The sequence below is a fragment of the Chrysemys picta genome, chromosome 5 (assembly GCF_011386835.1).
Source record: "Chrysemys picta bellii isolate R12L10 chromosome 5, ASM1138683v2, whole genome shotgun sequence".
Lineage (NCBI taxonomy): Eukaryota > Metazoa > Chordata > Testudines > Emydidae > Chrysemys > Chrysemys picta.
The window spans coordinates 142,022,305-142,043,180 of NC_088795.1; the positions used below are offsets into that span (position 1 = coordinate 142,022,305).

A 20,876-nucleotide genomic window follows, 5' to 3' on the forward strand; every position below is an offset into this window, starting at 1 on the left:
GGTTGGGCAGCAACTAATTGGGGGTTTTAGGTGCCAGTGCAATCCACAAATCTCAGATTTAGGTGCCTAAGTCCCTTGTGGATTTAGACCAAGGAGCTCAATCAGTTTAGTTTAACAAAGAGAAGTATAAGGGGTGACTTGGTCACTGTCCATAAATACCTATTTGGGGAACAGAAATGTAATAATAGAAGGCTCTCCAGTGTAGCAGAGAAAGGTATACCGCAAGCCAATGGCTGGAGGTGAAGTTAGGCAAATTCAGACTAAAAGTAAGGCATACATTTTAAGTGAGGGAAATTAACCATTAGAGCAACTTTCCAAGAGTTGTGGTGGATTCTCCATCACTGGAAACTTTTAGAAAATGATTCAGTCTTGATTTTGAAAGATCTGCTCTAGGCAAACAAGAATTAATTCAGGGAAATCCTATGACTCTATGTGGCCGGAGGGAGCAAACACGGGGGACTATAGAGGGGAAGATCAAGCAACCCCTATCTCAGAGGCCTGAATTAATGAGGAATTGAGTGGGAAGAGCCCTACAATATAGCTAGGGAGGGAGGGAAGGAGCGTTGTTAGGGGAGGCTCATGGCCAGCTGGAGAAACTGGTTTGTTCCACTGATAGGGAGGAAAGATGGGAGTGAGGTTAACTAAACTGAATTCTGTTCCTGCCACAGAATAAATAGGAAGCCTTGGAGAAGTCAGCTAGTTTTTCTGTACCTCAGTTTCACTACCTGTAAAATGGGATCAATAATGACAGCCTACCTCAAGGGATGGATCAGATAGCAGGATATGGGCATAGAAAATGAGAGATGGTGGGTGGCAAATGGTCAGAACGATAAACCATGCCTTGTTAACCCCACTTACTCTCTTTACATAAAATAATCACATTTTTAACCTTAGATTCTCTATCTTTAATACAGTATTTAGCTTTAACACTGCCTGGGCTACTTTCAACATTTTTTAAAATCCTGATCTTTTGTATTTGGGGGAGGGGGACCTTTTAGGCACCAATCCAACTAATTATGAGCTGGAAATGGTAGAATTAGTAATAATAATGAAGAAAAGGCAAGGCAAAAGTGTTCAGTAAATGTTTCTGTTCTGTATTTGGGGGGAAAAGAGATGATGTAGTCATCATATGAATATACTTTTTCTATTCCACTAGTATCTCTGGATGATGCTGAGCAGAAACTACTAAAATTATACATTTTTAAATCAGCAGTCTGGATAACTGGCATCCAAGAGTTGGCTGAGGAGCTTGCTGGATAATTAATGTTGATTTTCAGTGAGGTTTGGAGCGCTGGGGAAATTCCCGAATACTGGAAGAGAGATAATGTTGGGTCAATATTTAAAAAGGATAAACAGCATAGCCTGGGTAATTTTAGGCCTGTCAGTCTGACATCAACCGAAGGGAAGATAATGGAATGCCTGATATGGGGCTCGATTTAATAAAGAATTAAAGGAGGGTAATATAATTGCCAATCAACATGGGTTTATGGAAAATAGACCTGTCAAATGAACTATCTTTTTTGGTGAGATTACAAGTTTGGTTGATAAATGTAATAGTGTTGATGTAACATACTTACAGAAATCTAAGGCATTTGACTTCGTGCCACATGACATTTTTGATTAAAAAAACCTAGAACAATATAAAATTAGCATCGCACACACTAAATGGATTAGAAGCTGGCTAACTGATGAGTCTTGAAATGTAATTGTAACCAGGGAATCATCAAATGGGTGTGTTTCTAGTGGGGTCCCACAGGGATTGGTTCTTGGTCCTATGCTATTTAACATCTTTATCAATGACCTGGAAGAAAACATAAAATCATCACAAAGTTTGCAGATGACACTCAAATTGGAGAAGTGGCAAATAATGAAGAGGACAGGTCACTGATTCAGAACGATCTGGATTGCTTGGTAAACTGGGTCGAAGCAAACTGTCTGTGTTTTAATATGGTGAAATGTAAATGCATGCATCTAGGAACAAAGAATGTAGGCCATACATACAAGATAGGGGACTCTATCCTGGGAACCAGAGACGATGATAAATAGTTGGGGGTTGTGGTGGACAATCAGCTATTAAGCGTCCAGTGCAATGCTGTGGCCAAAAGGGCCAATGTGATCCTTGGATGCATAAATAGGGGAATTGTAGAAGGGACCTCAATAAAGCATATAATCCAGTATCCTTCACTGAGGAAGGCCTCGAGTTGGAGTAGAGAGATTATTTTATCTCTGTTTTCAGCACTGGTGCAACTGCTGCTAGAATGCTGTGTTAAGTTTTGATGTTCACAATTCATGAAGGATGCTGATCAATTGAAGAGAATTCAGAGAAGAACCACAAGAATAAGTAAAGGCTTAGAAAACATGCCTTATAATGATAGAATCAAGGAGCTCAATCTAATTTGCTTAACAAAGAGACGGTTAAGGGATGACTTGATTGCAGTCTGGAAGTACCTACATGAGGAATAAATATTTGATAATGGGCTCTTCAGTCTAGAAGAGAAAGATATAACATGATCCAGTGGTTGGAAATTGAAGCTAGACAAATTTAGACTGGAAATAAGGTGTAAATTTTTAACAGTGATGGTAATTAACCACTGAAAATTTTTTACCAAAGGTCTTTGGATTCTCCATCACTTAATTTTTTTAAATCAAGATTGGAGGTTTTTCTAAGAGATCTGCTCTAGGAATTATTTTGGGGAAGTTCCATGACCTGTGTTACATGGAAGGCCCAACTGGATGACCACAATAGTACCTTGTGGCCTTTGAATCTATTAATGTAACTTGCAGGTGCATCATCCCAATCAGACAGGGATGATATTTTAAATCACTGTAATGGGTTTATTTCACCATCTCTCTCTCTCTCTCTCTCTCTTACACACACACACACACACACACACACACACAGACATACACACACTCTTTTCTTGCAGGTGTATCTACCTAACCCAATTTACTGGGAGCTCAACATCTCAGTTCTAAAGATCCTCCATCCCTGCCCTCGCTGGACTATATTAGGGCTGTCAATTAATTGCAGTTAACTCATGTGATTAACTCAAAAAAATTAATCGTGATTAATCGCATTTATAATAATAGAATACCAATTGAAATTTATTAAATATTTTTGGATGTTTTTCTACATTTTCAATATTGATTTCAATTACAACCTGGAATACAAAGTGCACACTTTATATTATTTTTTATTACAAATATATGCACTGTAAAAATGATAAACAAAAGAAATAGTAAAAGCAACGAGGAGTCCTTGTGGCACCTTAGAGACTAACATGCTTCAACCACCATCGACCTTCATGCTTCGACCACCATTCCAGAGGACATGCTTCCATGCTGATGATGCTTGTTAAAAAAATAATGCGTCAATTAAATTTGTGACGGTACTCCTTGGGGGGAGAATTGTATGTCTCCTGCTCTGTTTTACCCACATTCTGCATATATTTCATGTTATAGCAGTCTCGGATGACAACCCAGCACATGTTCGTTTTGAGAACACTTTCACAGCAGATTTGACAAAACGCAAAAAAGACACCCATGTAAGATTTCTAAAGATAGCTACAGCACTTGACCCAAGGTTTAAGAATCTGAAGTGCCGTCCAAAATCTGAGAGGGATGAGGTGTGAAGCATGCTTTTAGAAGTCTTAAAGGAGCAACGCTCTGGTGTGGAAACTACAGAACCCAAACCACCAAAAAATGAACCTTCTGCTGGTGGCATCTGACTCAGATGATAAAAATGAACATGGGTCTGTCCGCACTGCTTTGGATAGTTATCAAGCAGAACCCATCATCAGCATGGAAGCATGTCCTCTGGAATGGTGGTTGAAGCATGAAGGGACATATGAATCTTTAGCGCATCTGGCACATAAATATCTTGCAATGCCAGCTACAACAGTGCCATGCTAATGCCTGTTCTCACTTTCAGGTGACTTTGTAAACAAGAAGCAGGCAGCATTATCTCCTGCAAATTGTAACCAACCTTGTTTGTCTGAGTGATTGGCTGACCAAGAGGTAGGACTGAGTGGATTTGTAGGCTCTAAAGTTTTACATTGTTTTATTTTTGAATGCAGGTTTTTTTGTACATAATTCTATATTTGTAAATTCAACTTTCATGATAAAGTGATTGCACTACAGTACTTGTATGAGGTCAATTGAAAAATAAATTTGTTTTTACAGTGCAAATATTTGTAATAAAAAATAAATATAAAGTGAGCACTGTACACTTTGTATTTTGTGTTGTAATTGAAATTAATATATTTGAAAATGTAGTAAACATCCAAAAATATTTAAAATAAATGGTATTCTATTGTTTAACAGCATGATTAATCAGGATTAATTTTTTAATTGCATGATTAATTGGGATTAATTTATTTAATTGCTTGACAGCCCTAATATAGATATAATATAAAATAATCTAAAATGCATGCATGCCAATTAACATCTTGCCCTGTTGCAACTGCTCCCTCATCAGTGCTCCCCACTTTATCATTCTTTGCCGTGTTCTGTTTCATTTGGATTGTAAGTTTGCTTTTCACTTGTCTGTAAAACTCTGAGCACACCCTTCCAGGTAAGCGCTGCCCGGAGCCTGCTCTAATTAAAAGCTGTTTCCATCCAGTGGATGTTTTTTGTCCCCTATATCAGATGAGTTTGGTGGGTCTCAGGTCCAGCTTCCAGAGCACAGGCCACCATGTGTTGCAGTGTGTTGGGTCCTACTGCCGCAGGAGTCAAAATAAATTTATTCGCTGTAAATTTGCACGTTGACAAGACTGTAATGGTTACACCCACATTGGGAGCAGGCAGGGGAGCACAACTCAGCAGACAGACCAAAAATTATGCTTTAATAATTTTTGTAAAAAAAAAACCTCATGATTTTTTGGGGGTTGACTTTAAAAAAAAAAAAAAACTTTTGGGATTGGCAATACTGTGAGTTTTATAAAAATCTGAATTGACTAGAATCTACTGGATCAAAATCCCCTCTGCTCATGGAAATGGAAAGAACAATCCATATATATAAAATATACAGAGTAAGTTAATCACTACAATATGAATTGACCCCTACTGCACGTAAAGGCTTAAATGCACCTCAGTGTATTGAGCATCTGCCGTGGCCTGAGAATCTTAATGTCCTGATTGCCTTACTGCCTGGTGTTGCAATTTTCTGCCTTAACTATCACATTCATACATGGGTTTGTATTTACTGTTTTGTTTTTTTAAAAAGGAGAAAAGCTTCAGAAAGCAGTACTGCCTCAGTGGGGACTGTCTGGGTGTTAAACTCAGAACAGAACGCTGCAGCACGTCATACAAGCCTGCAGCAGACAAGCCCTAGCACAGGAGTGACACAAAGTTTTGCGCTGCACAGTTAAACACATTTTTAAAGTGTCCATACTACTGTGATGATTGACACCCACTCCTGATTGAAAGCAGTGCCTTCCCTGGGCTCAATCCACACTGGGTGTTTTCTAATTAGTGCTCAGCTGGTTTGAAGTCGGCTGGAGAAAATTTGCTGATGTTTAACAAACAGCCTGTTTCTCTTCATCCATGAAACTGGGAACTAGCAGAAGGGAGCGTTTCCCTCAATTTTATTCTCCAGACAGGGAGTGATTGTGAGGTTGGGTCTGAGGCAGCGAGAAAGACAGCCATGACAAGAGCCTGTAGGGTAACCCGGCCTGCAGCAGTGCCCTGGATCCCCCTCCCCTGGTAACCTAGCCCTTGGCCGCGCCCTGAGCCCCCAGGACTGACCTTGCCTGCAGTCCCTATCACAGGAAACTGCAGGGTTAACCTGGTCTCAAAATGGTGCTGTGACCCTGTGGGGCAAACTTGCCTGTGGCAGCCATGATTGGAGCCCATGGGGGAACCCAGCCCACAGTACTTCCCCAACCCGCCGGGCTGATGCGGCCTGCAGGGCAGGCGTGACCAGGGGCTCGAGGGGTGGCCCTGACCAGGGCCCCAGGGCAGGCGTGACCAGGGGCTCGCAGGGTGGCCCCGACCAGGGCCCCAGGGCAGGCGTGACCAGGGGCTGGCGGGGTGGCCCCGACCAGGGCCCCAGGGCAGGCGTGACCAGGGGCTGGCGGGGTGGCCCCGACCAGGGCCCCAGGGCAGGCGAGACCAGGGGCTGGCGGGGCAGGGCCCCAGGGCAGGCGTGACCGGGGGCTGGCGGGGTGGCCCCGACCAGGGCCCCAGGGCAGGCGAGACCGGCGCGCGCGTGGAACTGACCCCGTCCCTGCTGGTGGTGCCGGGTGCTCTGGCTCCAGGAGAGGCCCAGCGGCTGCCTCAGCACGGCGTGACCCAGGCCAAGGCCCAGCCGTGCGCCCCACGCGGCTGCCTCAGCACGGCGTGACCCAGGCCAAGGCCCAGCCGTGCGCCCCACGCGGCTGCCTCAGCACTGCGTGACCCGGGCCAAGGCCCAGCCGTGCGCCCCACGCGGCTGCGGGGCTCCCAGGTGTTTACCTCAGGCTGTGGCGGCGTACGGCCCAGCCACCCACCTCTGCCTCCCTCAGGCGCTGCGGAGGGTGGGACAGCAGCGGCGCAATCCCCACCTCACGCCGTGAAACCCCCCTGGCGGGGTCCATGGAACATTCCAGCAGCCTCTGCCCCCGGCTGTGCTCGGCCAGGAGGGCCCTGCCCTAGGCAGACTGATACACTGGGGGGAGGGGGCGGTTTATAGACGCACCTCCCTTTCCCCATACACTGACACCCTGCGGGGGTGGCCACCACGCAGCCCTGACAGGGTTAAGGTGGCCACGTGGGCCGGTTAGCGGCCTAGGCTGCACCTGGAGAAGAAGCCCCAAGAGCAAGTGCTAATTAGCCATGAAGTGCAGCTGGACAGGGACGGGATGGGCCTGTCTACAACCCAGGTGCTGAGAGCTGCAGGGGACTGGGGGAGAGACGGCAAGGTAGGAAGCAGCCCAGGGATGCAGTGGTAAGGTTCAGGGCTGTGCAGACTGTGGCTGCTTGTTGTAAGGTCCTTGGGCTGGGTTCCCTACTAACCACTAAGAGACAGCAAAAGGGAAGGCTGCCTGGGAGAGTGGGTCTGGAGAGACTTTGATACACCCAACCCCCCGAGAAGGGGACAACTACAGTGACCTGGCCGGAGGGGGCAGTCGAGTCCCAAGAAAGCAAGACTGAGAAAGATGGAGTGAGCTACTGCATGAAGGGGCATCAGACTGGAAGAACTAATCCCCAGACATGGCCAGGAGGAGGCGCTCCAGCAGTGAGTAGAGTACCCTGTGGACCCCCCCCCCCCCCCCACTCCTCCTCACTCCATGGGCTGTGCTCATGACAGTAAGGGTGGGTAAATTGTGGGGGTTGTATAACCACCCTAAACAGTCCTGGCCCGCTTGCAACAAATACACTGACACACCTCCCACATGCATCCAACCTCCTCTCTCTCTATGGGCTGCGCTTACCCGCGAGCCCTTCATGCTGAGGCAGGGAAGGTAAATGGGAGGAATAGGTTTGTACCTCCCCTAAACACAGTGCTGCCAGTATCTGCAGTGTACAAATGTATGAGGTGGCAGCGGGAACCAGTGGGGCTGAATGGGGAAAAGGGCCCATCAGACACCCCTGTGTATAAATCATGTGTATAAAATAAAACTGTGTTAGTAGGGGGGATTTCAATCTGGAGGCACCTGCTGGAGGTGTCATGCTGCCACTAGTTAAATATCCTTGGAATGAAAAAAAAAAAAGTATAGACAATATCCTAACACAAAAAGTATTAGACTTGGCTTGGGTCAATTCTATATTAGACTTCATTCTGACAGACAAAGATTAACTGACGACTGAACTAAAATTTAGTTGTTACCTAGGTGCAAATGATCACAACCTAATTAAGTTTGTTACATGCAACAGAAGATAGGCCGCACCTATATACGTGGTGCTTTAAAAGAGTCACTTTCTCAAAGCTGAAAACAATTAGGGGCAAAATGGATCATTTTGTTTTAATTTTTTCCTCCCAATGTGAATTATAAGTGAGAGTTGTTTAAGGAAACTTTACTAGCTGTGAGACCCTGCCTTCCCTCCCCGCAATTCTACAATTACAAAAGAAGGCATCATTGATTAAGAAGGGAAATAAAAGCATCAAGATATATATATATATATATATATATATATATATTCTTACAAAGGGAAAGATGGGGAAATAGATAGCAATGACTATAAATTAGCAGTTACAAAATGCAGACAATAGATAAGAAAAGCTAAATATATCAATGACAAATGTAGAGACAGTAGGGTTAAAAACAACAAGGCTGTTTTTTTAAATATATGATGAATACATGAAATTCTAGCAATGGTGTAGGTATGTTACTAGATAGGGATGTAAAAATTGCCAATAATGATGCAGAGAAAGCAGAAGAGTTCAATAAATATTTATTTCCTGTCTTTGGAAAGAAACATAAGAATGGCCATACTGGGTCAGACCAAAGGTCCATCTAGCCTATTGTCCTGTCTTCCGACAGTGACCAATGCCCGGTGCCCCAGAGGGAATGAACAGAACAGGTAATCATCAAGTGATCCATCCCCTGTCACTCATTCCCAGCTTCTGGCAAACAGAGGCTAGGGACACCATTCCTGCCCATCCTAGCTAATAGCCACTGATGGACTTATCCTCCATGAATTTATCTAGTTCTTTTTTAACCCTGTTATAGTCTTGACCTTCACAACATTCTCTGGCAAGGAGTTCCACAGATTGACTGTGCATTTGTGTGAAGAAATACTTCATTTTGTTTGTTTTAAACCTGCTACCTATTAATTTCATTTGGTGACCCCTAGTTTGTGTGTTATGAGAAGGATTAAATAACACTTCCTTATTTAATTTCTCCACACCAGTCATGATTTTATAGACCTCTATCATATCCCCCCTTAGTCATCTCTTTTCCAAGCTGAAAAGTCACAGTCTTATTAATTTCTCCTCATATGGAAACCGTTCCATACCCCTAATAATTTTTGTTGTCCTTTTCTGAACCTTTTCCGATTCCAATATATCTTTTTAGAGATGGGGAGACCAGATCTGCACGCAGTTTTCAAGATATGGGCGTACCATGGATTTATATAGAGGCAATATGATATTTTTTGTCTTATTATCTATCCGTTTCCTAATGATTCCCAACATTCTGTTCGCTTTTTTGACTGCCACATTGAGTGAATGTTTTCAGAGAACTATCCACAATGATTCCAAGATCTTTTTCTTGAGTGGTAATAGCTAATTTAGACCCCATCATTTTATATGTATAGTTGGGATTATGTTTTCCACTGTGCATTAGTTTGCATTTATCAACATTAAATTTCATCTGCCATTTTGTTGCCCAATCACCCAGTTTTGAGAGATCCTTTTGTAGCTCTTCGGAGTCTGCCTGGGATTTAACTATCTTGAGTAGTTTTGTATCATCTGCAAATTTTGCCACCTCACTGTTCACCCTTTTTCCAGGTCATTTATGAATATGTTGAACAGTACTGGTCCCAGTACAGACCCCTGGGGGACACCACTATTTACCTCTCTCCATTCAAAACTGACCATTTATTCCTACCCTTTGTTTCCTATCTTTTAACCAGTTACCAGCCCATAAAAGGACTATCCATTTTATCTCATGACAGCTTACTTTGCTTAAGAGCCTTTGGTGAGGGACTTTGTCAAAGGCTTTCTGAAAATCTAAGTACACTATATCCATTGGATCACCCTTGTCCACATGCTTCTTGACCCCCTGTGATGTTAGTGACATAAACTGCAACCACTGTTATATATTTGCAGCAAATATTGTACAAAGGTTGTCATGTGAGGTGTCTATGAAAAAGTTACGATTTGCTGATTATGATTATGCTATCTGTATGTGTGTATCATTTTTGTATTTGAAGTTATGAATATGGCCTGTGTACTTGTATCTCAATGTGTTTAATTCTAAATAGCATTAGTGAAGCATTTAGTCAGCTTCTTGAGAAAGGAATTTGCAAATTAAGTGCCCAATCAAGAAACACTTAACTGACAATGGCCCTTGAGAGACTCCAATCCACATAAGAAGTCTTCCTGGGAACTTTCAAAATAGCATGTGAGCAATGTCTGCGCCTGTAAAGAACTGAGTCCTGCATGGACATGTGACTTGCCCATGTGACTCCAAACTCCATTTTGCTGTAATTTTCCACACTAAAAACAAAGAGGTGTCCTTACACCTGGAAGAGACTATAAAAGGCAGCTGCCTCATCTCCATCTTGTCTTCAATTCTGCTTCTTGCTTCTGGAGGAACCTTGCTGCAAACTGAAGCTTTGAACAAAGGACTGAATGACCCATTCAAGCTGTAGATGTACTCCAGAGATTTGATTTGAACCTGCAGTTTATTCCATCACTGCTACAAGCCTGAACCAAGAACTTTGCCATTACTGTATGTAATTGATTCCATTTAACCAATTTTAGTTCTCATCTATATTTCTTTCTTTTATGAAGAAACCTTTAGATTTTAGCTTCTAAAGGATTGGCAACAGCATGATTTGTGGGAAAGTTCTAATTTGTACATTGTCCTGGGTCTGGGGCTTGGTCCTTTGGGATTGAGAGAACCTTTTTTCTTTTACTGGGGTGTTGGTTTTCATAACCATTCATCCCCATAACAAGTGGCACTGGTGGTGATACTGGGAAACTGGAGTGTCTAAGGGTATTGCTTGTATGACTTATGGTTAGCCAGTGGGGTAAAACCAGTCTTCTCTGTTTGGATGGTTTAGTTTGCCTTGATGTAAAAAAGGAACCCCAGCCTTGGGCTGTAACTGCCCTGCTCTAAGCAATTTTTCCTGAATTGGCACTCTCAGAAGTGTCCCACCAAAGGCAGCATCATTACACCCCTCAAAGAAATTTAGTAGATTGGTGAGGCATGATTTCTCTTTACAAAAAACATGTTGACTCTTCCCCAACAAGTTATGTTCATCTATGTGTCTGACAATTTTGTTCTTTACTGTAGTTTCAACCAGTTTGCATGGTACTGAAGTCAAGCTTACTGGCCTGTAATTGCCGGGATCACCTCTGGAGCCCTTTTTAAAAATTGGCATCACATTAGCTATTCTCCAGTCATTTGGTACAAAAGCTGATTTAAATGATAGGTTACAGACTACAGTTAGTAGTTCTGCAATTTCACATTTGAGTTTCTTCAGAACTCTTGGATAAATACCATCTGGTCCTGGTGACTTATTACTGTTTAGTTTATCAATTTGATCAATACATGATGATTATTTGTATCTTTATAGTGATAATTATATTCTTTCTATTCTAACATTTAGGTAAGATGTTAAACAGCAATTTCTAAAGGACCAAATAACTTGCATCCAGAGTATTAAAAGAGTTGGCCAAGTAGCTGTGTGAGTCATTGGTTTGTGGGGTGGTTTTTTATTTTTATTTTTGTTTGTAAACGAACCTTGTAATACTGGGGAAGTTCTAGAAGACTAGAAAAAAAAATCTTCCAATATTCCAAGGTAAATGGAATGATCCAGATCACTATAAGCTGGTTAGCTTGACATTGATCCTGGGCAAAATGATGGAAACACACCATGCAGACAGTAAAGAATTAAAGGACGGCAGCATAAATAATACCCAACATGGATTTCTGGAAAAAAGTTCTTGACAAAAAAAGTGAGCTCTTTCTGATAAGATTGCAGGTTTGACTGATAATTATTTTGACATAATATGCTTAGACTTCTGTACGGCATTTGACTTAGGGCTTATCTTTATGTACAGCGCTGGCTTGCTGTAGCGCTTTAGTGATGACGCTCCTACGCTAAAGGGAGAGCTTCTCCTATTGGCATAGGTACTCCAGCTCCCCAAGAGGCACAAGCTATGTAAGTGAGAGATGCTCTCCCATTGACAGTGCTGTGTATGGGGTGGGGGTGGGGGGTTAGGTCCATAGAACTACATTGCTATGGGGTATGGATTTCAGACCCCTGAGTGATATAGTTATACTGATATAGTAAGTATACACTAAGGGTATGTCTACACTACGGGATTAATCCGAATTTAGATAATTCGGATTTGAAAAACAGGTTGTATAAAGTCGAAATGGATGCGGCCACACTAAGCATATTACTTCGGTGGTGTGCGTCCAAGTACCGGGGCTAGCGTCGATTTCTGCACCGTTGCACTGTGGGTAGCAATTCCATAGCTATCCCATAGTTCCCGCAGTCTCCCGCGCCCATTGGGATTGTGGGTTAAGATCGCAGTGCCTGATGGGACAAAAAACATCGTCGCAGGTGGTTCTGGGTACAGCCTCACCTCCTCCCTCCCTCCCTGCATGAAAGCAACGGACGGCAGACAACCATTTTCGCGCCTTTTTTCCTGGGTGGGTGAACACTGCAGACTCCATACCACGGCAAGCATGGAGCCCGCTGAGCTCAAGACAGCACTCATGAATATTGTAAACACCTCGCGCGTTCTCGTGGAGTTTATGCTCAGCCAGGACCAGAGAAACGAGGCGAGGAGGCAGCGGCGGCGGCAGCGCAGCGACAAGCATGATGAGGACATGGACACAGACACGGATACAGAATTCAGTGAAACCACAGGCCCCGGTGCTTTGGAGATCATGTTGTTAATGGGGCAGATTCTATCCATGGAACGCCGATTCTGGGCAAGGGAAACAAGCACAGACTGGTGGGACCGCATAGTGTTGCAGGTCTGGGACGATTCCCAGTGGCTGCGGAACTTTCGCATGCGTAAGGGCACTTTCATGGAACTTTGTGACTTGCTGTCCCCTGCCCTGAAACGCCAGAATACCAAGATGAGAGCAGCCCTCACAGTTGAGAAGCGCGTGGCGATAGCCCTGTGGAAGCTTGCAACGCCAGACAGCTACCGGTCAGTCGGGAATCAATTTGGAGTGGGCAAATCTACTGTGGGGGCTGCTGTGATGCAAGTAGCCAAAGCAATCACTCAGGTGCTGCTACGAAAGTTTGTGACTCTGGGAAATGTGCAGGCTATAGTGGATGGTTTTGCTGCAATGGGATTCCCTAACTGTGGTGGGGCAATAGACGGAACCCATATCCCTATCTTGGCACCGGAGCACCAAGCCACCGAGTACATAAACCGCAAGGGGTACTTTTCAATGGTGCTGCAAGCACTTGTGGATCACAAGGGACGTTTCACCAACATCAACGCGGGCTGGGCGGGAAGGGTTTATGACGCTCGCGTCTTCAGGAACACTACTCTGTTTAAAGGGCTGCAGCAAGGGACTTACTTTCCGGACCAGAAAATAACCATTGGGGATGTTGAAATGCCCATAGTTATTCTTGGGGACCCAGCCTACCCCTTAATGCCATGGCTTATGAAGCCATACACAGGCAGCCTGGACAGGAGTCAGGAGCTGTTTAACTACAGGCTAAGCAAGTGCAGAATGGTGGTAGAATGTGCATTTGGCCGTTTAAAAGGTCGCTGGCGTTCATTATTGACTCGCTCTGACCTCAGCCAAAGAAATCTCCCCATTGTTATTTCTGCTTGCTGTGTGCTCCACAATCTCTGTGAAAGTAAGGGGGAGATCTTTATGGCGGGGTGGGAGGCTGAGGCAAATCGCCTGGCTGCTGATTACGCGCAGCCAGACACCAGGGCGATTAGAAGATCACACCATGAAGCGCTGTGCATCAGAGAAGCTTTGAAAACCAGTTTCATGGCTGGCCAGGCTACCGTGTGAAATATCTGTTTGTTTCTCCTTCATGAAAACCCTCCCCCTTTACTGACTGATTTTCTGTAAGGAACCCACCCTGCCCCTTCCCCCAGCTTTCTTTCAAACCAAATAAAGTCACTATCATTTAAAAATCATTTATTCTTTATTAATAGATTAGAAAAAGAGGGAGGGAACCCGGGTGGTATTTGGGAGGAGGATTGCTGGGAAGGAAAAAGCCACAAAGAAAAGGTTAAAAAAATGACAGCCTTTTGCTTGGGCTGTCTACTGGGGTGGAATGGGAAGGTGTACGGAGCCTCCCCCCCCGTGTTCTTACACGTCTGGGTGAGGAGGATACGGAACATGGGGAGGGTGGAACAGGGGCTGAAGCGGCAGTCTGTTTTCCAGCAGCCGTTCCTGAACCTCCACCAGACGCCGGAGCAGCCCCAGCGTTGCATCCTTCATCCTCTGGTCTTCCTGCCGCCACCTCTCATCTCGAGCGTCTCTCCTCTCCTCACGTTGGTCCCTCCTCTCCTCACGTTGGTCCCTCCTCTCCTCACGTTCACTGACTTCTTTCCTATACTTTGAAACTGTTTCCTTCCACTCATTCACATGAGCTCTGTCACTGCGGCTGGATTCCATAATTTCCAAAAACATGTCCTCTCGCGTTCTCTTCTTACGACGCCTTATCTGTGATAACCTTCGGGATGGAGGAGGGAGGCTTGAGGAGTTTGCAGCTGCTGTAGGGAGGGGAAAAAAGAGAGAATTGTTTTAAAAGCTACATTTTGCAGAACAATGCTTATACTCTTTCACGGTGACCAACACTGTTCACATTACATAGCACATGTGATTTCTGTGCAAGGTCGCATTTTGCCTCTTAATGCTGAGTGCCTGTGGCTTTGCTGCTAGAGATCACAGGTCTGGGCAACAGAATTCGGCTTGCATGCGGCCATGGTAAGCTTCTGCGCCCTCCTTTCCCACATACCAAGCATAGCTTGTAGAGTGCTGAAGAAGCCTGGCCAATCTCAGCCAGTTGGGGGGGGGGCAGTGTGGGGGGGCTTGTCTGGGCCCCTTCAGGCAAGTAGAGTGCTGCGGTTTTTCTGTTAACATTCAGCAGCACCAGAAAACAAACTAACCACCCCCCCCCTCGCCATGAATTCTCTGGGATGATCGCTGTACCCCTCCCCCCCACCGCGTGGCTGGTATCAGGGAAGATCCCTGCAGGCACCAAACTAACCCCCCCCCCCGCCGCCGCCCCCCTCCCGCCATGAATTCTCTGGGATGATCACGGTACCCCTCCCCCCACCGCGTGGCTGGTAACAGGGAAGATCCCTGCTAGCCAAACGCGAAAAACTCAGGGCCAATTTCCCATCTGCGCTTGGCTAACTGCAGGGAAGGATTTATTTTCCGCCACAGGCAAACATCCCAGTAGGAACGGCCACCTCTGTCCCCTTAATTAAGTTCCCGTATTTCAACCAGGTTACCAGGAGTGATATCACTCTCCTGAGGATTACACAACAAGATAAAGAACGGATGTTGCTTGAATGCCAGCAAACACCGGGACCATACGCTGCCAGGCTTTGTCAGGCAATGATACCAGATTACTTGCTGCAAGCATGGCGTGGTCAAGTGTCCTACCATGGAGGAGGGAATAAAGATGCACTGCCCAGAAACCTTCTGGCAAGGCTTTCGGAGTACCTCCAGGAGAGCTTCATGGAGATGTCCCTGGAGGATTTCCGCTCCATCCCCATACACGTTAACAGACTTTTCCAGTAGCTACAGACTTTTCCAGTAGCTGAACTGACCGCGAATGCAAAGTCAGGCAAAGTAATCATTAAAAACCGTTTGCTTTTAAAACAAGTTTTATATTTTAAAAGGTAAACTCACCTGAGGTCCCTTCCATGGGGTCAGAGTCTTGGGTACTGGCTTGGGAGGCTTGGGAGGGTACTTCAGTCAGGGTGATAAAAAGATCCTGGCTGTTGGGGAGAACGGAGTGCTGTGTGCTCTCTGCAAGCTCATCCTCATCCTCATCCTCCTCCTCTCCCCCATCGGCAGAATCCTCAGGCGTCGCTGATGAGACTATCCCCGACCCAGAATCCACGAACACAGGTGGGGTAGTGGTGGCAGCCCCCCCTAGAATTGCATGCAGCTCGGCGTAGAAGCGGCATGTCCGCGGCTCTGACCCGGAGCGACCGTTTGCCTCCTTTGTTTTTTGATAGGCTTGTCTGAGCTCCTTGACTTTCACGCGGCACTGCTCAGAGTCCCTATTGTGGCCTCTCTCCATCATGCCCTTGGAGATTTTTTCAAAAGTTTTTGCATTTCGTCTTTTAGAACGAAGTTCTGCAAGCACTGAATCCTCTCCCCATACAGCGATCAGATCCAGTACCTCCCTCACGGTCCATGCTGGTGCTCTTTTTCGATTATCAGCCTGCATGGTTACCTGTGCTGATGAGCTATCTGTGGTCACCTGTGCTCTCCACGCTGGGCAAACAGGAAATGGAATTCAAATGTTCGCGGGGCTTTTCCTGTCTACCTGGCCAGTGCATCCGAGTTTAGATTGCTGTCCAGAGCGGTCACAATGATGCACTGTGGGATAGCTCCCGGAGGCCAATACCATCGAATTGCGGCCACACTAACCCTAATTCGAATTGCTAAAATCGATTTTGGCACTACTCCGCTCGTCGGGGTGGAGTACAGAAATCGTTTTAAAGGGCCCTTTACATCGAAATAAATAGCGTCGTTGTGTGGACGGTTTCAGGGTTAATTCAAATTAAAGCTGATAAATCCGAATTAAAGTCGTAGTGTAGACCAGGCCTAAGTCTGTAGTGTAAACCTGGTCATAGTACCACCCAAGTTTCTGATTAAAACCTAGTAGTGTGCAAAATCAGTCTGGTACATTTTAAATAGATTAAAAACTAGCTATTAGTCTCAAAAAGTAATTGTAAATGGGAAATCATCATTCAATGGGTGTGTTTCTAGTGGGGTCCTCCAGGGCTCGCTTTTTGGCACATTGTTTTTCAATAACTTTATCAATGATCTGGAAGGAAATGTAAAATCTATTGCAGATGACATAAAAAATGGTGGCTTAGTAAATTATGTTGGAACAGGTCAGTTGTTATACAGAGTGATCTGGATCACTAGGTGAATGGGGCTCCTTGAAATGCATGTTGTTCAATACAGCCAAATACAACATCATAAATCTAGGAACAAAGAATGCAGGTCACAGTTGCTGGATGGGGAGCGGGGGTTGTATTTTGGAAAGCAGTTACTGAGAAAAGGACTTAAGGTCATGGTGGAAACCAGCTGAAGATGAGATCCCAGTGGAATGGAGTGACTAAGAGAGCTAACTTGATTTTTTGGATGTAGTGGTAATACTAATGAGATTATTATTGGATAGTGTGTCCATTTGTGGACACACTAGTGACAAAGTTTTTCCTAATATCCAACCTAAACCTTCCCTGCTGCAACTTGAGACCGTTACTCCTTGTTCTGTCATCTGCTACCACTGAGAACAGCCTAGATCCATCCTCTTTGGAACCCCCTTTCAGGTAGTTGAAAGCAGCTATCAAGTCCCCCCCTCATTCTTCTCTTCTGCAGACTAAATAACCCCAGTTCCCTCAGCCTCTCCTCATAAGTCATGTGCTCCAGTCCCCTAATCATTTTTGTTGCCTTTCGCTGGACTCCTTCTAAGTTTTCCACATCCTTTTTGTAGTGTGGGGCCCAAAACTGGGCACAGTACTCCAGATGAGGCCTCACCAATGCCGAATAGAGGGGAATGATCACGTCCCTCGATCTGCTGGCAATGCCCCTACTTATACAGCCCAAAATGCCGTTAGCCTTCTTGGCAACAAGGGCACACTGTTGACTCATATCCAGCTTCTCGTCCACTATAACCCCTAGGTCCTTTTCTGCAGAACTGCTGCCTAGCCACTTGGTCCCTAGTCTGTAGCAGTGCATGGGATTCTTCCATCCTAAGGACTCTTAAAAGGATGTTGACAAATTGGCAATGGTTCAGTAAAGAGCTATAAGAATGCCTCAAGGTCTGGAAAACATGCCTCGTAGTGAGAGACTAAAGAATAAAATTTAGTTTATCCAGGAGAAAGTTAAGAGGGGGGAGGGATAGTTCAGTGCTTTGAGCATTAGCCCGCTAAACCCAGGGTTGTAAATTCAGTCCTTGAAGGGGCCACTTAGGGATTGGGGCAAAAAATCTGTCTGGGGATTGGTCCTCCTTTGAGCAGGGGGTTGGACTAGATACCTCCTGAGGTCCCTTCCATCCTGATATTCTGTGTATCACTTAATTATGGTCTGTAAGCACCTAGAAGGGGAGAATATTTCTGATAGCTCTTTAATCTAACAGAATATGAATCAATGACTGGAAGCTGAAGATGAACAAATTCATACTGGAGATAAGGTTCAAATTTTAACAGTGACAGTAATGTTGGAACAATTTGTCTAGGGATGTGTTGGACTTCCCATCACTAGGAGTCTTTAAGGGCTAGATACACAAAGCGATTTAGGCATCTAATTGCCAGTTTAAGCACCTACATCCAACATTTAGCTCCTCAAACCCCACACTCAGCTGTCTCCTAACCCTATGGGTTCCTAAATCCTTACACTGCCAAACAGCTTGACCCCTAAGCCTCAGTGAGATCCTTAAGCGAAGTGTTCCCTACTATCCACCTGCAGGGCCCAAGCTGGTAGGCCTGCTCAGAGGCCACCTACCGGACTGGGCCTCATACAAAACATGAGAGAGGTGGAGCCCCCTCTTACACCTAGTGTTTACTGCACTCAGCATCCAGAGAACGTAGGAGACCCTGAGTCAAATCCCCATGCTACCTGATTCAGAGCAGGGAGTGTGAACCCAGATCTTTCATTTCCTAGATAAGTGCCCTTACCATCAGACTGTAGGGGTAAGTCATTCTCAAGCTTCCTGTTAAAGATATTCCAAGTTGTATGAAACATTTAGATATTTATTGGAGCAGGGACTGGAACTTGAGTCTTCTCGTGCCCAGAGCACTGGGCTATAGTCATTTTCACTCTCTGGCCCAGTGAATATTTAGGTATTTAATCAAAGTGGAGAGACCCACTTGTTGTCTGGTGATTAGGGCACTCATGTGGGAGACTGGGATTCTGGTCCCTACTCTGAGCTGGCAAAGTGGAGATGTGAACCCATGTTCCCCACATCCCAGGGGAGTGCATTAACCCCTTGGGTTGGGAACTTGGGCATGAGGGAGTGGTGGCCCCACCACCATTTTGTACAAAAAGGCTGATCTGACTTGGGTGCCTAACTCCAGGAGGAGGTTCACAGCTATGAATCCAGAGTGGAGGGAGGCAGTTCCCATCAGCCCAGAGGGAGGTACCTAATTCCCTTTGAAAGGAAGGATTTAGGCCACACCCCTCTCCTCAGCATTTCCAATGGCAAGCGTAGGCAGCTCTCTGCCCAGTTTTCTGGCTTTTATGAATCCCAGTCTTATGTGCCTAACTCTCCCCTGCATGGTATCGGGAGCTTGGGGCTCTGGATTCCACGAGGTGGCAGGGTGCCTACCTGCAACTCTAGGGTTGCCAACCCTCCTGGATTGGCCTGGAGTCTACCGGAATCGGCATAGATCTCCGGGTGACCATTGAAAGCAATCCAGGAAATTTTAATAGGCTGCTAAAAGTCCAGTCGGCAGTGCAGCGGGGCTAAGGCAGGTTCCCTGCCTGTCCTGGCTCTGGGCTGCTCCCAGAAGTGGCTGGCATGTCTGGCTCCTAGGTGGAGAGGCAGCCATGGGGTCGCTGCATGCTTCCCCCGCCTGGCGCACTGACTCGAGCTCCCATTGGCCGGGAACCAATGGGAGCTGCGGGGGAACTGCCTGCAGGCAGGGGCAGCATGTGTAGCCACCCCTGAGCTTAGGAGCTGGAGAGACAAGCTGGTCACTTCCAGGAGCTGCCCAAGGTAAGTGCTGCCCGGCCAGAGCCTGCACCCCAACCCCCTGCCCCAGCTGAGAGCCCCCTCCCAAACTCCGAATCCCGTGGCCCCAGCGCAGACCCCCCCCTCCTGCACCCCAAATCCTTCATCCCCGGCCCCACTCCAGAGCCCCCACTTGGAGCCTTCATCTCCTCCTGCACCCCAACCTCCTGCCCTAGCCCAGAGCCCCCTCCCACCACCTGAACCTGTTGGAGTGAGTGGGGGGTGGGGCCTCAGAGAAGGGACGTGGCAGGGGCATGGCCGCTGGGAAGGGGCGGGGCAGGAGGCAGGGCAAGGGTGATCGGTTTTGTGCAAGTAAAAAGTCGGCAACCTTAAACACTGCAGCTATGTCTACACTGCCCTGCAGTTTGGACTAGGGAGCGTGAATAGCAGTGTGCATCAGAGTGCTGTGCTGCAGCTCTCCCATGTGGATGATGTGGCACAGACTCCAAGGTCCCTAGCTGGCATTAATGTAGTCCTGTTTGAAGAGGAGTATGTTAACGAAAGGTGGAATCTTTAGTATGTGCCTATAGTGTCCACAGGGGGAGCTACTGCGCAGCATGGTTGTGTGCACTGCTATTCACACTCCTACACTCTGAACTTCATGGTAGCATAGACAAGCCCTAAGTCTCAGTCCCCTTTGTGGATCTAGCTGTAAATTTAGATTGAATGTCTTCTATTTAAAAACAAAAAACATTGCTCTAATTCAACCACAAAATAGGGAGTTGATGCAGAAATTACTGGGTGAGATTCTATGGTCTGTGTTATGCAAGAGTTCAGATTAGATTATTGTAATGATCCTTTCTGCTCTTAAGGTCTATGAAGTGCTTTCCTACCTAGGCTCTTCCCAAACACCTCCAGAGTGGGTCAGGGATGGGAAGCATGCTTGCCCATGGGATTTTTTTCTTTGTCTCATGCTTCTACTAGCTTAGAGTGCCATGCCAATTGCACCATCTTTTCCTCATTTAGGACAGACATTAATTTTTCTGAAGGTTTCTTGTTTCAGTTCCCAACTACCAGATCCTTTCCTGAGTGTTCTTCCTATGGATACCAAACTCACATTGCTCTGCCTGTTCATATAAGGCTTCCATAAAAGCTCCCATGTTTTCTCCAGCTCTCCGCAAAACCCTGTTCATTCACTGGACTGAACTTCCTTTTCTTATTTGTACTAACTGAGTGTGACAATAGGAAGGAGTCAAAGACTAAGTTACAATTCTTCCAACACTCAACAAGGCACTCCAATAGAATAAGGAAAATACTCAGTGTTATAACTAGAGCTACTCTGTCCCTCTGCTTCATTGCAGAGTTTT

The 20,876-nt window shown here is 45.7% G+C and overlaps 2 protein-coding genes across 2 annotated transcripts in view; both read right to left on the minus strand.

The window, feature by feature from the left end:
- M1AP (meiosis 1 associated protein) overlaps positions 1-7,055 on the minus strand; it is an 85,230-nt gene extending 78,175 nt beyond the window's left edge. The window contains exon 1 of the transcript XR_010601966.1: positions 6,454-7,055. The gene's annotated coding sequence lies outside the window, so the exon portion shown is untranslated. The remainder of the gene's footprint in view (positions 1-6,453) is intronic.
- Positions 7,056-13,415: 6,360 nt separating this feature from the next.
- Positions 13,416-16,053, minus strand: LOC135984032 (myb/SANT-like DNA-binding domain-containing protein 2). The gene is made up of 2 exons (XM_065598391.1): positions 15,507-16,053; positions 13,416-14,359 (listed from the first exon to the last, which is right to left on the minus strand). The coding sequence occupies exons 1-2, from the start codon at positions 16,051-16,053 to the stop codon at positions 13,953-13,955; spliced, it is 954 nt and encodes a 317-aa protein (XP_065454463.1). The 3' UTR covers positions 13,416-13,952.
- Positions 16,054-20,876: the final 4,823 nt, after the last annotated feature.